At 40.0% G+C, this 20,476-nt stretch overlaps 1 protein-coding gene across 2 annotated transcripts in view; it reads right to left on the reverse strand.

The window, feature by feature from the left end:
- Positions 1–571: 571 nt before the first annotated feature.
- The window catches only part of LOC137281530 (acetylcholinesterase-like), a 46,154-nt gene continuing 26,249 nt past the window's right edge, over positions 572–20,476 (reverse strand). Inside the window, exons 3-4 of one of the 2 annotated variants that reach the window (XM_067812811.1) lie at positions 9,034–9,221; positions 572–2,216 (exon numbers count right to left, since the gene is read on the reverse strand). In XM_067812811.1, the coding sequence (XP_067668912.1) occupies positions 2,077–2,216; positions 9,034–9,221 (328 nt within the window). In that variant the 3' untranslated portion in view covers positions 572–2,076. The remainder of the gene's footprint in view (positions 2,217–9,033; positions 9,222–20,476) is intronic. The other variant, XM_067812812.1, reaches the window with a different exon arrangement.

The following is a 20,476-nucleotide window of genomic DNA, read 5'->3' on the forward strand; positions in this document are numbered from 1 at the left end:
TTACAAACATCATGAAATCATGTGTGTTTGGCTGTAGTAAGTAAGTCTCCCTCTGGCTCTGCTGACACTCAGGGTAAGAAGGGAGGTGATTGGTACGACGCTGAATGTGAGGGCGCACGTGCATCAGTGCGTGGGAGGCTAAGCATGTTCCACACCACTAACAGTAGTGCTGACGGACATTTCAGCCTGGAGACTATAAACTGTTATGCAAACGGAAAGCCCAGCCTTTCTCAGAAACGTTCATGGGGAAAAAGTCAGTGAATCGTGGAGGCAACATGACAGTAGGACACTCTGGTCTCTTATGTCAAGAAAATCAATGTTTTTTTTCCAAAACTATAAGTATAAATGAGTGGACTAATCATTTTAAAGGTTTGTTCCAGGAAAGCAAAAAGTTGTGTAAACTTTATTGAATTTTACAAAACTTGTAGATGGCTTTGCTGATGCAATTGACGAGGATTTTATTAAAATGGCAGCTGATGGGATGAACTTGATAGGACTACTTCCCTTTAAATGAAGTATTGTCTGCCATTGACTCTGGTAAAGGACCAGGATTTCATGGTATTCCCATAGATTTTTTTTATCACGCTCCTTTAAAATGTACTGGCATGCTACTTAAATTATATAATATTATATTATCCACCGGTATTTACCCTGAATAATGGACTTCTGGAGTTATTCTTCCTGTTTACAAGAAGGGCAGTGTAAATGAAGCTGATTACTATAGGCATTTAATTGATGTTGCTGGTACAGTCTTTGCTAAAACAATATGCAATAGGCTCTTGGTGTGGTCTACGGAGGAGAATGTTATCGTAAAAGAACAGGCAGGTTTTCGTAAAGGATTATTGATTATTGATACTCTCATCCAGAAACACTTATCGCAGAAACCTGGTAGATTTTATTATACTTTTATTCATTTAAAAGCAGCCTTTGATTCATTCTATCGTAAAGGTGTAAAGGGAGAGGTATTTAGAATTATTGGAAATATTTATCAAATTGGTGGTTATTCTAGCTTTTTCAGGTGTAGTACAGGAGTAGGACAGACGTCCCCGATACTGTTTTCTCTTTTTATTAATGATCTCGTCGAACATACGTCTTATGAAGGACAACATGTTGCAACTTTGGAATTCTGGGAAATATTTATTCTTTTATTTGCTGACGACATGGATATAAGTGTTTGTATGCAGAAAAGGTTAAATTTACTATCACAGTATTGTGAAAAATATTAAATAGCAATCACTATTGATAAAAGTAAAGTTGTGGTCTTCCATAAAGGCGGTAAATTGGGCTCTTGCGACAAGTTGAGTGGTTAAAAAATGGAAGTGGTTGATGTTATCGTCATCGTCTAGGTCTTGGTCTTTAACGCAGAAACTCTGGCCCAACAGGGCTGGAAGGTATTGCAGTTGCCAATGTCAAAATTAGGTAAATTGTCACTTTTTCCACGAGACGTTCCTGAACATACTCATCTAATCTTTCTTAACGGTTCCGAATTCTGTCGATTCTACTCATCAACCGATATTGAAGATATTCATGATACATTTTAAAAAGAAGTAGGGCCATTGCATGGTTACAGGATGGTGAATCATAAGGTGTCTCCCTCTGTCATTCACACACTGACGGACAGATTCTAGGTCACTGGTAGAATACAGACAGCGTTCTGGACGACCCAGAAAAAAAACACATCAAGGGCAGATGGCCGATATGTTTTGCTCCAAGCCCTACGGAACCGATTCACAAGTACCAGTGCCAAGTTGCAACAAGCTGCATGGAAAGTCTGTCTTCCACATTAGGCTGTTGTCCTTGGGTATTTGAATCAAACATGGTACTGATGTGTTTCAGCACCCTTGCTTATCGTTGTTTTTGACAGTTGCAATTCACTGAAACCCACACAATTATTGAATCAGTTGCTTCACTGCATGTTCTAACATGTCGTTAAAAGTGCCCATTAAGCACGCAGAATGTTGCATTAACCTTAGGGTATCAATGACCTCACCACGTTCAACTTAAAATTAACTATCAAATCGTTGGTTATTCCTATACGTTTTGCTTGTGGTATATGTTATCGTGAATATGTTCAAATCACGGCATTCCGCATGTCTGAAATCGGCGTTCATAGTTCTTCAGAAAGCTATCAAACTGATGCTTCCAGTCCACGATGTAGCGAGTTTTCCATTCGTTGTACGATTCCTTCCAGTCTTTCTCCACAGAACTGATATCAGCTGCAACAAAGATATCAGGGTTAAACATAGTCTTGCTAATCGTAGTTATATTGTGTTATGATAATACACTGATAATGTACACCTAAAATAGTAAACGTGCAGGACATGGATTTCACATGACATGTAATTCATAAAACTTAGCCTCTTACACATACAAGGACAACACATGTAGGCCAGGCTCCCAGCTAATGTTTCCCCACCACGTTTCTTTACTCAAGCATTACATCACATGGATCTGTACTCTTGTGGCACTTGTAAAATGTAGCAAAGCTGTTAGAAACTATCTCATAAAACTTTTGGGGCCATCTTTGTCGTTATTTTGTGAATTAGGCTATGTAGTTATTCGAATTCTTCTTCTCACTTCTGACACTTTTTGCAATTGCCAAATAATCGTACTACTATAGATAGTCCTATGATCCGAACTGAATAGTTAAGCTACAGGAGTAACAGAAGGAAGACATTCTAACTATATCTGCAATGTCTAACAACAGAATCATTGGACATGGAACCACATTCAAACTCAGCATGACAGAAGTCATCAGCTTGAGGATACTTTGACAAATTGAAGATGCTCTGAACGCAGCTTGTTTTTATCCAAAGGTTATTGGCATGAAGTACAAAACAAGGTAATTTATTACCTTTACATAAGATAAAGGCATAAACATTCCGTTATATAACAAGCTTACTGTAACATACCAGTAGGACACGTTAGTCACCCTCCACAGCAATAGTATATACAGTAAAAGATATTCCCTTCATGTCTTCGGAAAATTATTCACCAACCACCATGGCGGTGTGATATTATGTTAATTATCAGAGGCAAACAGTGCCGACAAGTTCGCCCGGTCACATCTAACCTTAAATAATAACAAAAAAACATTCACATTGTTTAAAAGGAGCATTTGGGGTTTTTATTTTCTCTTATTGAACACGTGAAAACATTTAAGTGTCTTCCGTTTGATTTTCAGATCTTTTAGTAGTTCATATTGTTTTCTTGCTAATTTCACTGTGCTAACTTCCAAGACATTAGGATGAAAGTAAAGTTCGATATCGTATGAGGCTCGACACTTACACAGGCCCTGTGGCCAAGGAAGCAGACAAACATGCAACACGCGGACAACACAAGTACTATAATGATAATTGTCATAATATGTTAATTACCATGTATGGGAAGGCAGCATTCCTCCATCGATGGGATATCAAACTGCAGCAAGTCTTGTTAGTATTGTCACGTGCGAGACTTACACAGGTCATGCGGGGCATCTCAGACTGAACTCATCCAGACACCACGTGTTGTGAAAGTTCTTACATTCAATAGTCAGCTTTCATAACTGTTAAACTAAAACGATATTCTTTGATGCGTGATTAGTTTTATGGGGTTTTTAAAACACAGATACGAAATATTCAAATTAGTATGATATTAAAGGTGTATGTATATAGTTGGTATATAAGGATCGAGAAGAGCACGTGAATCGAAGGAAGGAGGACTAGTGATGCCGAGATGAAAAAACGTGTGGTCCATGCAACCCGTAGGGGATGCCTGTGTGGTCTGTCTGACACGGACGGGACGTGCATGTGGTCCATGCAACCCGTAGGGGATGCCTGTGTGGTCTGTCTGACACGGACGGGACGTGCATGTGGTCCATGCAACCCGTAGGGGATGCCTGTGTGGTCTGTCTGACACGGACGGGACGTGCATGTGGTCCATGCAACCCGTAGGGGATGCCTGTGTGGTCTGTCTGACACGGACGGGACGTGCATGTGGTCCATGTAACCCGTAGGGGATGCCTGTGTGGTCTGTCTGACACGGACGGGACGTGCATGTGGTCCATGTAACCCGTAGGGGATGCCTGTGTGGTCTGTCTGACACGGACGGGACGAGCATGTGGTCCATGGAACCCGTAGGGGATGCCTATGTGGTCCATGTAACCCGTAGGGGATGCCTATGTGGTCCATGTAACCCGTAGGGGATGCCTATGTGGTCCATGTAACCCGTAGAGGATGCCTGTGTGGTCTGTCTGACACGGACGGGACGTGCATGTGGTCCATGCAACCCGTAGGGGATGCCTATGTGGTCCATGTAACCCGTAGGGGATGCCTATGTGGTCCATGTAACCCGTAGAGGATGCCTGTGTGGTCTGTCTGACACGGACGGGACGTGCATGTGGTCCATGCAACCCGTAGAGGATGCCTGTGTGGTCTGTCTGACACGGACGGGACGTGCATGTGGTCCATGTAACCCGTAGGGGATGCCTGTGTGGTCTGTCGGACACGAAGGGGACGTGCATGTGGTCCATGCAACCCGTAGGGGATGCCTGTGTGGTCTGTCTGACACGGACGGGACGTGCATGTGGTCCATGTAACCCGTAGGGGATGCCTGTGTGGTCTGTCTGACACGGACGGGACGAGCATGTGGTCCATGGAACCCGTAGGGGATGCCTGTGTGGTCTGTCTGACACGGACGGGACGTGCATGTGGTCCATGCAACCCGTAGGGGATGCCTGTGTGGTCTGTCTGACACGGACGGGACGTGCATGTGGTCCATGCAACCCGTAGAGGATGCCTGTGTGGTCTGTCTGACACGGACGGGACGTGCATGTGGTCCATGTAACCCGTAGGGGATGCCTGTGTGGTCTGTCGGACACGAAGGGGACGTGCATGTGGTCCATGCAACCCGTAGGGGATGCCTGTGTGGTCTGTCTGACACGGACGGGACGTGCATGTGGTCCATGCAACCCGTAGAGGATGCCTGTGTGGTCTGTCTGACACGGACGGGACGTGCATGTGGTCCATGCAACCCGTAGAGGATGCCTGTGTGGTCTGTCTGACACGGACGGGACGTGCATGTGGTCCATGTAACCCGTAGGGGATGCCTGTGTGGTCTGTCGGACACGAAGGGGACGTGCATGTGGTCCATGTAACCCATGGGGAATGCATGTGTCGTCCAAGTGACACGGAGATGACGTGTGTGGTCCATGTGATAAGGAGGCGACGTATGTGTGGTCAGTTTGACATAGAGGTGACGTGTGTATTTGGTTCATATAACACAGAGGAAACGCATGTGTGATCCATATGAAATGGAGGGGACGCGTGTGCGGTCCATACCACATGTACAAGTTGCATGTGTGGTCCATACCAATTGGACAGGATGCGTGTGTGGTCCACATGAAATGAAAGGTACATTGTGTAGTCCATGTGGCACGGAGTGACGTGTGTGTGTGGTCCATAGGACACGGAGGTGACTCATGTATGGTCAATATAGCACGGAGGGGCATGTGTTTTCCATGTGCGCACATGTACGTAGTCAATTTGACATTGAAATGGTACGCTACTGTGGACAATGTGATACTGAGCGGACTTGCACATGTGGGCAGGATGATGTGGAAGTGATTCCCACATGTGTACAGTGTTACAATTCAGTGATGTAACATGGCGTTGACCTGCTTGTGTCATAGCTGTAATGTGGAGTTGACGTGTGTGAAGTTGGTTTACTGTAGTTGACATGTGTGTCATTGCTGTATTGTGGAGTTGACATGTGTGTCATCGCTGTCATGTGGAGTTGACATGTGTGTCACTGATGTATAATGGAGTTGACCTGTGTGACATTGCCGTATTCTGGAGCTGACATGTATGTCATTGCTGTAACATCGGTGTAACATGGAGTTGACGTGTGTTATTGCTGTAACATGGAGTTACCATGCTTGCGTCATCGGTGTAATGTGGAGTTGACTGTGTATCGTTGCTGTAACATCGCGTTGTCACATGTGTGTGTGTGTGTGTGTGTGTGTGTGTGTGTGTGTGTGTGTGTGTTTGTGTGTTTGTTATAACATGAAGTTAGCATGCATGTGTCATCAATGTAACATGGAGTTGGCATGTGTGTGTCATCGCTGTAATGTGGAGATGACGTGTGTTGGCATGCAGGAGTTGTCAGTGTGACACGGAGATGACGAGCGTGTGCCGTCGCAGAGTTGACGAGAACGCGTGGTCAATAAAACACGCGTTGACAATAGTGCTGTTGACAATAGTGCTGTTACCAGGCATGTGTGAGCACAGATTTGATAAGCCTCCACGACTATCACGATGTGCTCAGTTTGATTTGTGTGATAGAAGGAGCACTCGTCCTGTTGTTGATATGACGGAGAGGTGACGCGCATCAGTGACAGCTGGCAGGACACATGACGTGAAACACATCTGCGATCGATCAGACGGAAATTTAACACAATTCATGGGACGTGGAGTATCGAATATAAGTTATGACAGGCTAGATAGGAGAAAAGGCCACAGTTACGCGCACTGACGTATACATTGTGCCCCGTCCCCATATGTTCTGTTTGTCAGGGTACGCAGCTGTAAGACGTCAAACAGACATGCTGACACTACCTTCCCAAGCTTACTTTATAGTACGCGAGTAAGGACAGTGGTACGTTTCAGTGAAGAGGCTGGAGTTTACGTCGTGTATTATGAGACGGGTCAGTGTCAGTGATAATTCTTTCATAATGAGGCACGGGTTATAGACAATACTATGTCATATATAATAAAGCACGGGCTTATGGCCATGTTATGTCATTTGTAAAGAGGCAGGGGTTACACGTTATTGAATTCTTAGCCATACATACTAAGTAATGTTGTGCCGTACATACTGAGGCAATGATTAATAACAATGCTATGTCACATACAAAGAATCAGGGGTTATGATAATTCTTAGGCATATATATACTAAGCAATGCTATATTATACATAATGTTTTAATGACAATACTATATCATACATAATGAGGCAAGAGTTAATGACAATGTTATGTCATACATAGAGGCAAAGGCTAATGTTATATCATGCATAATGGTGAGTGGGTGAGTTTACCGTTACGCTGCCTTTAGCAATATTCCAGCAATATCACGCATAATGAGTCAACGGTAAATAACAGGTCATACATAATGAGGCAAGGATCAATGGCACTGCTATGCCATACATAATGCATGAAGGGTTAATGACAATGCCATGCCAAGCATGATGAGTAAATGGTTCGTGACAATGTTATGTTATACATAAAAAGGCAAGGGTTGATGGAAAGGCTATGTCATACATAATGAGTCAGTGGTTGATGGCAATGCAATGCCATGCATAATGAGTAAATGGTTTATGATAATATTATGTCACGCATAATGAGTCAATGGTTAAATGGCAATACAGTGTCCTATATAACGATGCAAGGGTTACAGTCTGTTTGCATTGAAAACGTAACGATGAATTTCACTTTAAACTAACCAGTAAACCAAATAATGTGAAATTAATATTTCGAATTCTCATAATTCTACCTTCCAATTTGAAAATGTAAGTATTAGAATTTTATTCAACTTAGGATAAAAGTTGTTTAACGAACGACCATGGATTCAAATCAGTATTACTGGTTTATATTACAAGGGGGTAAGCGAAGCCGTTGGAACAGTGAAGCAAACCAAGGTGCGGTACGTAATGAGCGTTAACTTAGACCAACCCTACTTGTACTCGTGGTTTGATTTATTATGCATACCCTCTTGTAATACAAACAAATAAAGTGATTTGAAATTATGATCGTTTGTTAGACTTTTATCTTAAGTTGAATAAAATTCTGAGGTTTTGATGTTCAATTGGTAAAATTATGAGTATACGCAATCTTAATTTCAATTTATTCGATTTACTTTTATGTTTAAAGTGAAATTCATCGGTGCGATTTCACGGCAAACAGACTATAATGACAACGCAGTGCCCTATGTTATGAGTCTGGATTTTAATGTGAACCTCCACCTGAACCTATGTCATAGATGATCGACATAGGAGGTACTAATACCTGGATAACTTTGGTATATACATATATGTGTATATATGTATAATGTCAACCTCCACCTGAACCTATGTCATAGATGATCGACCTAGGAGGTACTAATACCTGGATAACTTTGGTATATACATATATGTGTATATATGTATAATGTCAACCTCCACCTGAACCTATGTCATAGATGATCGACCTAGGAGGTACTAATACCTGGATAACTTTGGTATATACGTATATGTGTATATATGTATAATGTCAACCTCCACTTGAACCTGTGTCATAGATGATCGACATAGGAGGTACTAATACCTGAATAACTTTGGTATATACATATATGTGTATATATGTATAATGTCAACCTCCACTTGAACCTGTGTCATAGATGATCGACCTAGGAGGTACTAATACCTGGATAACTTTGGTATATACGTGTATGTGTATATATGTATAATGTATTCATCCTGGGACAGGTCATGTCAAGTATGAGTTGTGTCAGTACAGTTGTGTACAGTGTGAGTACAGGGTGAGGCTATCACAAAAGAAAAGAATATGTGAACTTTAATCCACACTGTCCAATTTATGACGTCAGTGCGTGATAAAAGCACTCATTTGGCATGGTGTGTCTCAGCACATCACCCACATCTCTGATTATTCTTCAGAGTAACTAAGCATTGGTATTTGTGGATAAGTATGGTGTTTCCTTACTCTGAGTAATGATTGTGCATCAGAAAGCCCAAGTAGTGTATTAAGCTCAATGAGAAATCTTACTTTACTCGCCCCATGTGAGCGAACGGCACAACACCTGAAAGTTAGGGGAAGAGACAAAGGGAAACCCTGTGAAGCGATTTATGTAGAGGAGGTGGAAGGGTGCACACCAAAGATCCTAAAACGATGTTATGGACATGTGGGATAATACTAATGATTCAGACGTGTGAGTGTTCATATCACGGGATGATTTAACGAAAGTGGCGTTATAGGGAGATGAAATGAGCTAGTTGTTACCTGTTCCAGCGACAAGACGAGGTAGGTAGTGTTTCCAGAATGCGCATTGTTCGGTCCTTGGTCCAGACCGGACGTTCATCGCTGCATCCAACTTCAGCAGATTGAGGTTGAGTTCAAGATACCGCTGCTTTTTAGTATATTCTGGCCAGAGCCCCAACGACACCTCGCCTGGACCTCGGTTTGGATCCCTGGGAAGGCAATAGTATATGTATACATTTACAGAAGTCAAGGTTACCAACTGAAACAACCTACACAACAGACATTCAGTGAACAGGAGGACTGTTTAAAACGTAGGTACACCTATCGAAAGTCGAAATGTTGCCATCAGTATTACAGCAGTACTCAGCAGCATACCAGTTAAAGCGTGTGCATCTGTAACCAACAGTGGTACAGTTAAAGTGTGTGGACCAGTACTCAAATGCAGTACAGTTAAAGTGTGTAGAACAGTACTCATCAGTACATCAGTACTACACCGTTTACAGATGTACTCAACAGTCGTACAGTTAAAGTGTGTGGACCTGTACCTGTAAAGTTAAAGCCCATGGACGTGTATTCAACAGTACTGGAGCTAAGATGTGTGGAACTGTACTCAAGTGTATTGCAGTTAAAGTGTACGCAGGTGTTCTCCACAGTTGTATAGTTAAAGTGTGTGGAGGTGTACTCAACAGTCGTACAGTTAAAGCGTGTGAATCTGTACTCAACAGTAGTACATGTACAACGGGTGGTCCTGTACCCAACAGTAGTACAGTTTAAGGGTAATTTTAAAAACACACTCCCAGAAATGTACCAACCTAATGACCCATACCTATAGTTTGGCACGAAATGCACGTGGACCCGGGTTTTCTTTATAAATAACTCTTCATCCAATGATCCACTCGATCTCAAACTTTGCAAGTCAGACAACCTAATCACATTGTAAATCACCGATTTTATGCACTTATATGAGAGAATCTGTTTATGCAACTGTCAACAAAATAAACAGCAGAACGCTGACAGCTTGCTGATGGGGAGAGCCAATGACCTGTAACAGCGGCAGTGTTTGTTAAGAAAGGTAAATGCACATGCAGTTCATCATAGTTACGTGTTCACTGTGAGCACAGTGATTGGCCGTTTGGATCATTCACTACTTCTAGCTGTCATCCTGAAAGCTTAGTCAGATGATTTCTAAACGTTTATTTGGAAAGGTGTTCATTTTTTAAAAAAAAAGAGAGAGAGAGAGAGATCAAACGTAGCAAACCGATTTATAAAGTGTCGGATTACATGAAACGTACAACTTTTGTATAAAATTATGAGAAATAAACCAACAACCAATAAGCAAAACCTTTTACAAAAAGGTAGTCATCCAAAGTTAGATTCTTTTGACATCAGGGTCATCAGAGATGTCGTTCGCCGGCTATTTGCAAGAACACCTGTCCACAAGAAAGTTAAAATCCATCCGTGCAGAGGATCACAACATTAATGTTTCTAGGTTTGTGCTAAGCAAACTACCGATTGGATCATTGGATGAAGAGTTATATTATTATAAAAATAACCGGACCCACATGCATTTCATGCCAAACTATAGATAAACACTGCCCCAGTAGACAGTCCAAGCCCAGATAAACACTGGATTGTCCATGCCTAGATTAACTATCACAGTGATCAGTCCATAACTAGATGAACAGTGTCCTAGTAGTCAGTACATACATATTGATTAAACACTATACATAGATAATCAGCAGACAGCCAATACCCAGATAATCACTGTCATAGTAGACAGTCCATACCTAGATAAACAGTCCCCAAACAGATAAACAGTCACATTAACTTTGTCGCAAATTACAATCTACAGCAGGGAAGGGATTCATATTGTGTCAGAATATTAACAGAGAATGTTTGGCATAAAACTAGTCTTAGCAACAGAATTTACACGGTGCCATTATAATACAAATATCCGATAATTTCCTTCGTATCATAGTGTTACAAATATATTTTTGAACATGTTAACCCATGCAGACTGAATATCCATAAGTGGCACGAACACAAACTACACTTCGTGAGGGTTAAACATTACTTCTTGACACGCAACACATTTCTATCATACACATGTTGAACTTAGTTTTGTTAGCGGTCAACATATTTAGGGGTGCTTAACGGGTTTTTTTCCGAGTATTGCATATTGGTGTGTAAAGGATTGTATATGTTCCACTCTATTCTGATGCGATTGTCGACATTTACTTAACGACTGTTTCATGTTACGGCCCTTTGGCCCTAAATAACTTGAACAAACATTTACATCTTAATACCATGGACTCAAATTAATCTGAAATTCCAATTTGGTAAAATATGTGGACGTAATCAAGAAACAGATATATATTATAAACCTATTGATACTACACAACATATACAGTTTTCATCTTACTACCCGAGTCATGTAAAGAGAAGAATTCCCTAGAAATATGCAAGATATATCTGCGCGATTTTGTCACCAATACCGAACAAAGAACATACAACTTGCATAACTAAATTCACATCTATAGTCCCGTGGATACCCAGTTGTTCTTGTGGAAGATGGAATAAAAAGAGCAATGAACACAGACAGAAGGACACTGCTGAAAGTTCGTGATAAACAAATAAATAACGCTATCACACAACATGAATCCGGAACTTTTTCATATCATGAGACAAAATGTTCCAATTTTAAATGCTGATATTCAAATGAATCGAATTATGGCTAATGTAACAATTATTAAAAGTAAACGTCAATGCCGTAACCTAAAACACATATTGACACGTGCCAAATTTGACTCATGTATTTAACCTCCAGAATTCATCGTCTCAAACTGTAAAATAGGAACTTGTGTAACTTGTGAGTAGATGATGATGATGATGATGATGATAATGACAGAACGCTTTGTAATAACTTCACCAATATAATATTTTGAAGTATTAATGTATGCGATCTCCGCAAAAGACTTGAACATGCTGAACTTGAAACAAAAGACATTATCGGTTTTCAAGAGATTAAAACTGACATACAAATACATTAATCCGACACTCTCCTTAATCCGACATATTTCTATGCACCCACAAGTGTCGGATAAACGAGAGCTAACTGTATTAGACGATCTCCATATCCAAAGCTACACCGTATGCTTACTTACTTACTGGAAATGTTAACAATGAGTGATTACAATGACGTTTTGAATTATACACCTTTCACCTCAGATGTTCACTGCCGAATGTCATTCACTTTGAATGGCATAGCAAATGATGACTCACAATCACTCTCTCAAGCCCCAAACCCTCACAAAGATTCTATACCGAGACCTAAACATAACAATGTAGAAAAGGAAGGTGAATATCGGCAAAACATAGACATTAATTAAGCAAACAGACTTACATATTTTGCACATCGCGCTATATCCAACCAGGCAGGCTTGTCGATTATGGACACGCTCTCGGATAATCTCGCGCACGTGCTAGTTAACGCCGCACGTGAAACATTCGGTGCGAGAACGCACGCGTGCCATATCGACTGTGAAAAAACAAACAAACCTCAGCTCGGTGAAGAATGTAGACACTTTAAACGCCGATTCTATGAAGCTAAACGCCGAGTTAAAAAATCAATAACCAATGTTCAAAGGCTCCGCACAGAATCAAAAACTTACAAAACATGTTTAGATAAATATATCTGAATCCATAAAACCTCACTCCAAAGAACGTTTATGAAAGAAATCACCAAAGCAATGGAATGTCCTGAGAGGTGGACGTTTCACTGGAAATGACAAAATGTCCTTTTTATGATCATTACAAAGCTTCAAATGTCAACGACCATGATGACGACGAAAGAAGTGAGTCCACACACGAAAGAGCAGATTTTAATCTCGATTGTACCATATTAAATAAAGATATCACTCTAGAAGAAATATAGAGTGAGTGAGTTTAGTTTTACGCCGCACTCAACACTATTACCGCCATAGGGCGGTGGTCTGTAAGTAATCCAGTTTGGACCAGACAATAAAGTGATCAACATCATGAGCATCGATCTGCGCAGTTGGGAACCGATGACATGTGTCAACCAAGTCAGCGAGCTTGACCATCCGATCCCGTTAGTCGCCTCTTGCGACAAGCATAGTCGCCTTTTATGACAAGCATGGGTTGCTGAAGGCCTGTTTTACCACGGACCTTCACGGGTCAGAATAAATAAAGAGAACTGTTACAAAATTGAAGAGAGTTAAAGCCACTGGATTAGATATTGTTGAAAATGATTATATGATTGACTCACTAGCTTCGTTTTACGTCGACTTCTTCGGTCTTCACACTTTCACCTGGGAAACTTCCCGAATCGTGGCTAATCGGTATTATAAAAACCGCATATAAAAATAAAGGAGATCAAAATGACTCCAGTTCATACAGACCAATAACAATCTTGATCTTTGTGGGAAACATTTTGACATGTATTTTAAATGCTAGACTTTCGGAATTTCTAGAAATAAACGATTTAATTACCCCGACACAAGCGGGTTTAAGAACTTTATAACAACAAATAACATTTTTGTTTTACATATACTTGCTAATATAATGTCGACTCAAAAACAAATATTCACGTTTACTGACTTCACGAAAGCGTTTGACACTGTTTGGAGAATCGGTCTGTGGACGAAGATACAGAAGATTGGAATTCACGGCAAATTCGTTACGCTTATTACAAACTTGTACGATAACATTAAATCAATTGTAAAATTCAACAATGATTCCTCTTGTTAATTTCCTTGTGAAAAAAGGTGTTCGCCAGGGGGAACATTTGTCCCCGTTCTTATTTTCAAACTTTTTAAAACGAATTAGAAAACCACCTGTATGAGCGCGGCTGATGAGATGTTAGAGATGTTCTGTGAAAATGAACTACAACTTACAACTTAGTTGATCTTACAACTTTCCGTACCATTATATGCTGATGATACTGTTCTTTTTGGAAAAAAAAGAAGATCTTCAAAAATCGATAGTCACATTTTATCATTATTCCGAAAACTGGAAATTAAACATGGTTTATCAAAAAACTAAAGTCGTTGTTTTTGGGTGCGGGGCCGGCTGAAACAACTTGGTTAGAATTTAAATACGGAAATAGAAAATTGGATATCGTTGATAGACATTCCACAGGAATAAAAGAATGGTTACCGCTATTAAACGAGTAATCGCAAATGCCACAAGAGCGATGTACTGTCTCTTAAAGAGAGAACGAAATGTAAATCTACCACTTGACTGTTTTATGTCAGCTTTTGATGTTATTACATCACCAATCTTTACACATGGATCCGAAATATGGGCACATGAGAAACTTAATGAAAGTGTCCATATAAAGTTTCTAAACATTGCCTACGGTCTTAGAAAATCCACCTCAAAGTCTATAGTTTATGGTGAATTCGGTAGAACCCCTCTAAATATAAGAATCTATGTCAATATGTTGCCTCTTTGTCATAACCTCGCGTCTACTGAGACGATCAAACTATCTCATGTCCTATTCATAACTATGAACAACATCCTACGACATACCCTCGGTTGCACCCCATAAAACAATTATTAGACAGAATCGGTTTATCTGAAATGTATATGTAAATCCCTCGGCATATTGTACAAAGTCGTTAGTTTCAAAAGCAAAACAAATCTTAACAGATCAGTTTATTCAAAAGTGGCAAGACTATAAACGTTCCAACTCTAAAGAATTCTATCATCAATACTTAAAAAACACTGTCTTTTGAAAAATATCTTTCATTTCCAAAATCTAAACACAAATATTTTGAAATTTAGAGCCTCAAATCTAAACCTTCCGATCGAAACTGGCAGATGGCAGAACATACCGAGAGAAGAGAGAATGTGTGAAATATGTAACTTAGGTGGTGACGAATTCCATTATCTTTCTAAATGTATGTCCCTTAATTCTTACAGAAAGTCATTCGTCCCAAAAAAATATCACAGTTGGTCCAATTTGTCAACTCGTAGCAAGGTAATGTCGCCTTTCAATTTTAAACTTGGCAATTTTTTTTCACTATTCACCTCTTTTTTGTGTGTGCGTAATTGTGACGTAAATAACGTCATGATGACGCATGTTTATATTTATGTACATTTGTATATTCTTTGCTTTTGTACCACCAATGGTGGTTCCATGAGAATAAAGAAGATGAAACTGAAGTTGAAGTTTCATGTATAAAGTTCAAAAACAAGAATGGTGCGGTAATAGAATACGTTCCCCAATTAATTATGTTGCATGTTTACCTTATTCCATCAATATCTTTTTTCCTCTGATAATCAAAGGGTTAGGGCTAGGGTTAGGGTTAGTGTTAGTGTTAGTGTTAGTGTTAGTGTTAGTGTTAGTGTTAGTGTTAGTGTTGGGTTGGGTTAGGGTGGCTTACGTATTCTGTAGTGACTCCCAGGAAACAACTATTTCATCTACGCTCTAACACGCACTCCTCAGCAAAACATATTTTTTATGTTATTATATGATGATGGTGTCATGAAGAATACATTGGACAAACGGAGTGCTTGAGGGACAGAATGTCCATAAGCAACAGGACCCCCAAAGGATCCCTTTCGTGACGTGTAACATCCGGTGTCATAACAGTCCATCTTGTCTCAACAAATGAATCTTATGAGCATATGCTCTGTACTCGGATTATATATTTGGTGTTCGGTAAAAGTCGGCACGGGTTTCATGAAATCCCTGAGCTAAGATTTCATTAATTTCATTAAATCCCTTGAAATATTCGGGAATACATGACATCCCTGTGGTCAAAGTGATTTCATGAAACCACTTTTACATGAAATCCTTGGTTTCACACATCCCACGTAACATGTACAGGTAAGTCATCATGGATCTCTCTGAAACAATTTGTACACTATGTATACATTCGCATCCGTTTATGCGAAAAGCCAACTATAGTAGACGAGAAATCTGCTGCCAAAACGTTGTATGTTCAAACATGCTTTAGTATAACTCGTCCACGAATTAACTTTAATGCATGAAATTTTACACCAGTTTAAAAGGAAGGTAATGTCTGTACAACCAAGTGGATACTTTTAGATAAGGGGGACGCTGAGCGCGATGGTCACGACGTAGCACGACCCGATGTCTGATTTCCTGGCTCTCAGACCAATCTCTTTCAACCTTTACAGTTTGATCGGATATTCTCTGAAATCAAGGCACCCAGGCTGCTGGTTCACGCCCGTGGCACTACGAATACGCAACTGTAGTACCCGGAGTTACCGATCTTGGGCTTTGGTCATTTGTTAGACCTGTTTGGTTGCAACGAGCAGCAAGTCAAGATATCTTGCTCAGACTAACATTCAGATACCTGACAACAGAAGACTGGTAATCTCCAGCATGCATTCTTTCAAGACGTGACGTAGTGATTTGACCTTGAAATTCTTTCAACACGAATGCCAATTTCTGAAAGTAATCAGGATTTTTATTGTCAAACAGCGAATGCTCTTTGCTGCACAATTTCAACTGGAAGCTAATTTCTGTTGCGTTGTGGCGCTACCTTTCAAATCCTTGTAAGAAATCTGAACGAAATCAACACTTTCAGGTGAAATCGATTTTTTACTTGTGCAATTGTGTAAAATCATGTTATCAACAATTTTGTTACATATTCTGACGATTGTCTGAACACATTAGGTAAGTAATAGATTCATTAAAATACAAATCGCCTATGCTGTTCCCGTTTGGGATAGTATATATTTGACACGTGTAAGGGTTGGTTTTGATTATTAAATAAGTACTTCTCAAGCAGTATTTTTACCTGAGTGAAAGTTGTTTTTCGACGCATCGCCACACACCATAAAAAGTGTTCGTCTTTGTCGTAGTTTTCATTGCAAAGAGCACAAATTATTTTACCTCTAGGAATACTGAAATATCTGCCTTTTTCTATTTTGAGACCATGGGAATTGCAACGAAATTGTGCCAGGGCCACACGGAATTTTGCAGTTGTTATATGTCTGAGGAATAATTTCGCTCCACAGGCAACCTAAAAGAAAGTACATTGTCTAGGTTCAGAAGCACAAGGTGCCGGTTCTGTTCAAACAAGCATCTTAAACTTGTCCTAAGTTCAGGATATAAAGTATTACTTCACTACATTACTTTCAGGGTACAGGTCAAACAAAATGGCCACACTGATCCTAGTAATAATAACCCTTTTCTAATATCGGCATGACATTTGGATTCAACAAATGAAATACTCTTCATTTGAAAGGTAGCTAGGTAACTAATGATGGATCGGTGAAGTTACAAGGGGGAGGAGTTATTGAGCATCTTGTGGAAGTTCAGGCTTACATTTATTTTGGAATGCCCGAAACAAAGTCAATACTTTTGCTGTGCCAGTCCTTTCCTTTTCCTTTGGAGTAGTTGGATGGACAAAACAAGACATCCAGAGCCTTGACTGCTTGACCAGATGGATCTTGTCTGATAGCAGAGCACAGAAATTATGTTTTCAAGTCTTGATTATCTATTTTATGAGGAGCATGAGTTTGACGACTCAGTATTCAACTAATATCACACAATGCGTATGAGGATAATTTAGCTGCTATTTTTAGGTCGTCAGAGCGCATTTTGTTAAATCAAAGGTCACTAGGCAGTTTTAAACAGGCTGCAATTCTCTCGCTGTTTGGTACACAAGGAACAACTCAGAAGTTCTGAGCATTTATATCTTTGAACAATGAACGATTGTTGTGATCAAATGTGTACCTCGTGTTCATTACAAGGTGTGAGAAAATGAGGGTCCATTTTTCCAATTGTGGATTATGTTTTCAGTTATCTTATGGGGGTATGCGTTTGCCGACCCGAGTGTTCACACAGCAAAATCTTTTATTGAATATTATAGAATTAATATAACACTATCAATATTAGATGATTTTAAGAGTTATTTATTAGGTCAAAAGCCATGAAATATCAGGGCGTATTTTGTTAAATCAAAGGGCGAGGTATCACTAGGCAGTACAGAATAGATTTCATTCTTAACCAGTTTCCATAATGTAGGAAGAGAAGTGTCCAACCGGAATCAAAGACATGAAATAGTAAGCAGTTGAGGAATGATGGTTACTGACTATCTCAAATGAGGTGTCAAGTGGTTGTACATCGATTAATGGTTTGGCATTTGGGATTACTGAAAACAAACTTATACTCGCTCTCCTGTAAAACATTCCAAATCAAGAGTTTGAAGCTGAGCTTTAATTACTCTCAAACTACAAACAATAAAAACGATTATATTTCCATGAATACTGTATACAACACTAATTTCACATCATGTGTGCCGTAAGTTTCTGACATGTCGTTAACCCTCCTTATTCCAAGGTCGTATAACGATATACTGCTGTGAGTTTCTTGTGACCGATGACAGTATTTTATCAACGTTGTTGTGTATGAAGACGTGCAGACCCCTGGTGTTAGGAATTGTGTTGTAGGTTAAATGTATTCAATGAAATAAGGTTAAGGCAGGATTATTTATCAGTTGTAAACATGAATGATCTTTAGTCAGTTGTAAAACAGTGTTTCATATCAGTAGTTCAGCAATACATTACATGAGTGAGTGAGTTCAGTTTTACGCAGCACCCAGCAATATTCCAACTATAAGGCGGGGGGTATGTAAATAATTGAGTCTGGAACAGACAATCCAGTGATCAACAGCATGTGCATCAACCTATGACGTGTCAACCAAGCTAGCGAGCCTGACCATCCAATCCCCTTAGTCGGCTGCCACACATCAGTACACTGGATGACTTAGGCGGCTTTCGTGAAAGTGTGAAGGAGTTCCCGAGTGAAAGAAAGATATTTCCAGCAGCAAGTTGAACAATTCATAGACAGTTTGGATTTACCAGACGGACATGGATGTTCACTACGACCAATCCAGCACATTGAGTGAAATGGATTCAACAACTTAAAAAAACCGCCATTCTTCACCATCACCAAGCATCTTTCTCCTATATGCTCAAAACAACAAGCGTGGGCTCATGATATAAACGAACAAAACATTCAGGAGAAGGTCTCCACCATCACCATCATTACCACTTCCTCCATGGGTGCTGCTGCTGTTTGAGACCTCCAGAAAGGTTCTGCTACATCACCACTTGCAAATATCATATCAGCACATCATATGAGGCATACTTTCCTATGAATATCATATCACCACATCATATGGGAAATACTTTCCTATGAATATCATATCACCACATCATATCAGGCATACTTTCCTACAAGTAATCAAAGTACTGGTCGCGTTATCACACGTTTTCTTTTATACTCACCGTAGTCTGTTAGGAATTGTCTAAACATCTCTAATATTACAAACAAGTACTCTGCACTCGAAATCCTATTCACACTTATCTATACTCCAGCTAGCCTATGTTACTTAGTTAGTTACTTAATTAACTTGCATTTCCTGATTAAAAGAATATCTTTCATTAATCTTATTATTAAGTGTTTGAAAATAAACTTACAGCTAGTAGTCTCGTTATTGTCAGATCACTTGGACATATTTTAATTGACAAACCCCCTTAATTAGTCTAATCTGATTGGTAAGCATCTTCAGACCCTCAAGATCTCCAATAGATTCACCCAAACAGATTTTATAGGTCAGTGACACCATGACTCACACTGACCCATGGAGAAACTACTCAGGCGTGGTTAGACAATCCAGAGCCTAAAAAATAGACGAACCAGATTGTAATCGATAAATCTAGAGAATCGCTCGCCGATTCTGATCTTCGTTAAGTTGTTCACAAATTATTGTTGAGAATGTGAATGCAACTATAGATAACAAGACGTCAAAGTCATCAATATCCCCACAAACTCTTCATGAATATGTCTACAAGTTATAGTTATGTCACATGTTTTGGTGTGTAGATAGAAAAGTGGAAAGAGAGTTATGAAAGGGTTCGTAATGTAATGAAAGTTCTGTTCCAGAAAGGACCACTACCACCAATTTCAGTCTAAGTTTTAAATTTTCAGCAACTTTTGGCCACGTGACATTCGTTGCAGGGATTATGTACCTCGGCATCGCCAACGGAATATGAACGAATATCAAAATGAACAGTACAACGGTACTGGATACCGACAAGATGAACCGTACTAAATGTCCATGAATAACGGCAAAACTCCAAATCTCTCCATGTGTGCAACATTATTGCTCATGACTCTAAGTTTACTTACCTGGAATGTACGTGGTGTGTCTAGCAGCACGCCTGGTGTAATATCTAATACCGTTCCTGTTAATGTAGATGTACTATGCATCCAAGAACATTGGTTAAATCCAAATAATGTTCACAAACTGACCGACATTCATGATTACAACGTTGTAACGTGTGTGCCGTTGTAACGTGTGTGTGTAATACAAGTATCTCCTGCAGGGGTTCCGGGGGTCTAGCCATATTATGTCATTCTCAATCGCGATGGAAAGCTTATCCACTACAAACGTCT

This window comes from Haliotis asinina, chromosome 4 (genome assembly GCF_037392515.1).
Source record: "Haliotis asinina isolate JCU_RB_2024 chromosome 4, JCU_Hal_asi_v2, whole genome shotgun sequence".
Lineage (NCBI taxonomy): Eukaryota > Metazoa > Mollusca > Gastropoda > Lepetellida > Haliotidae > Haliotis > Haliotis asinina.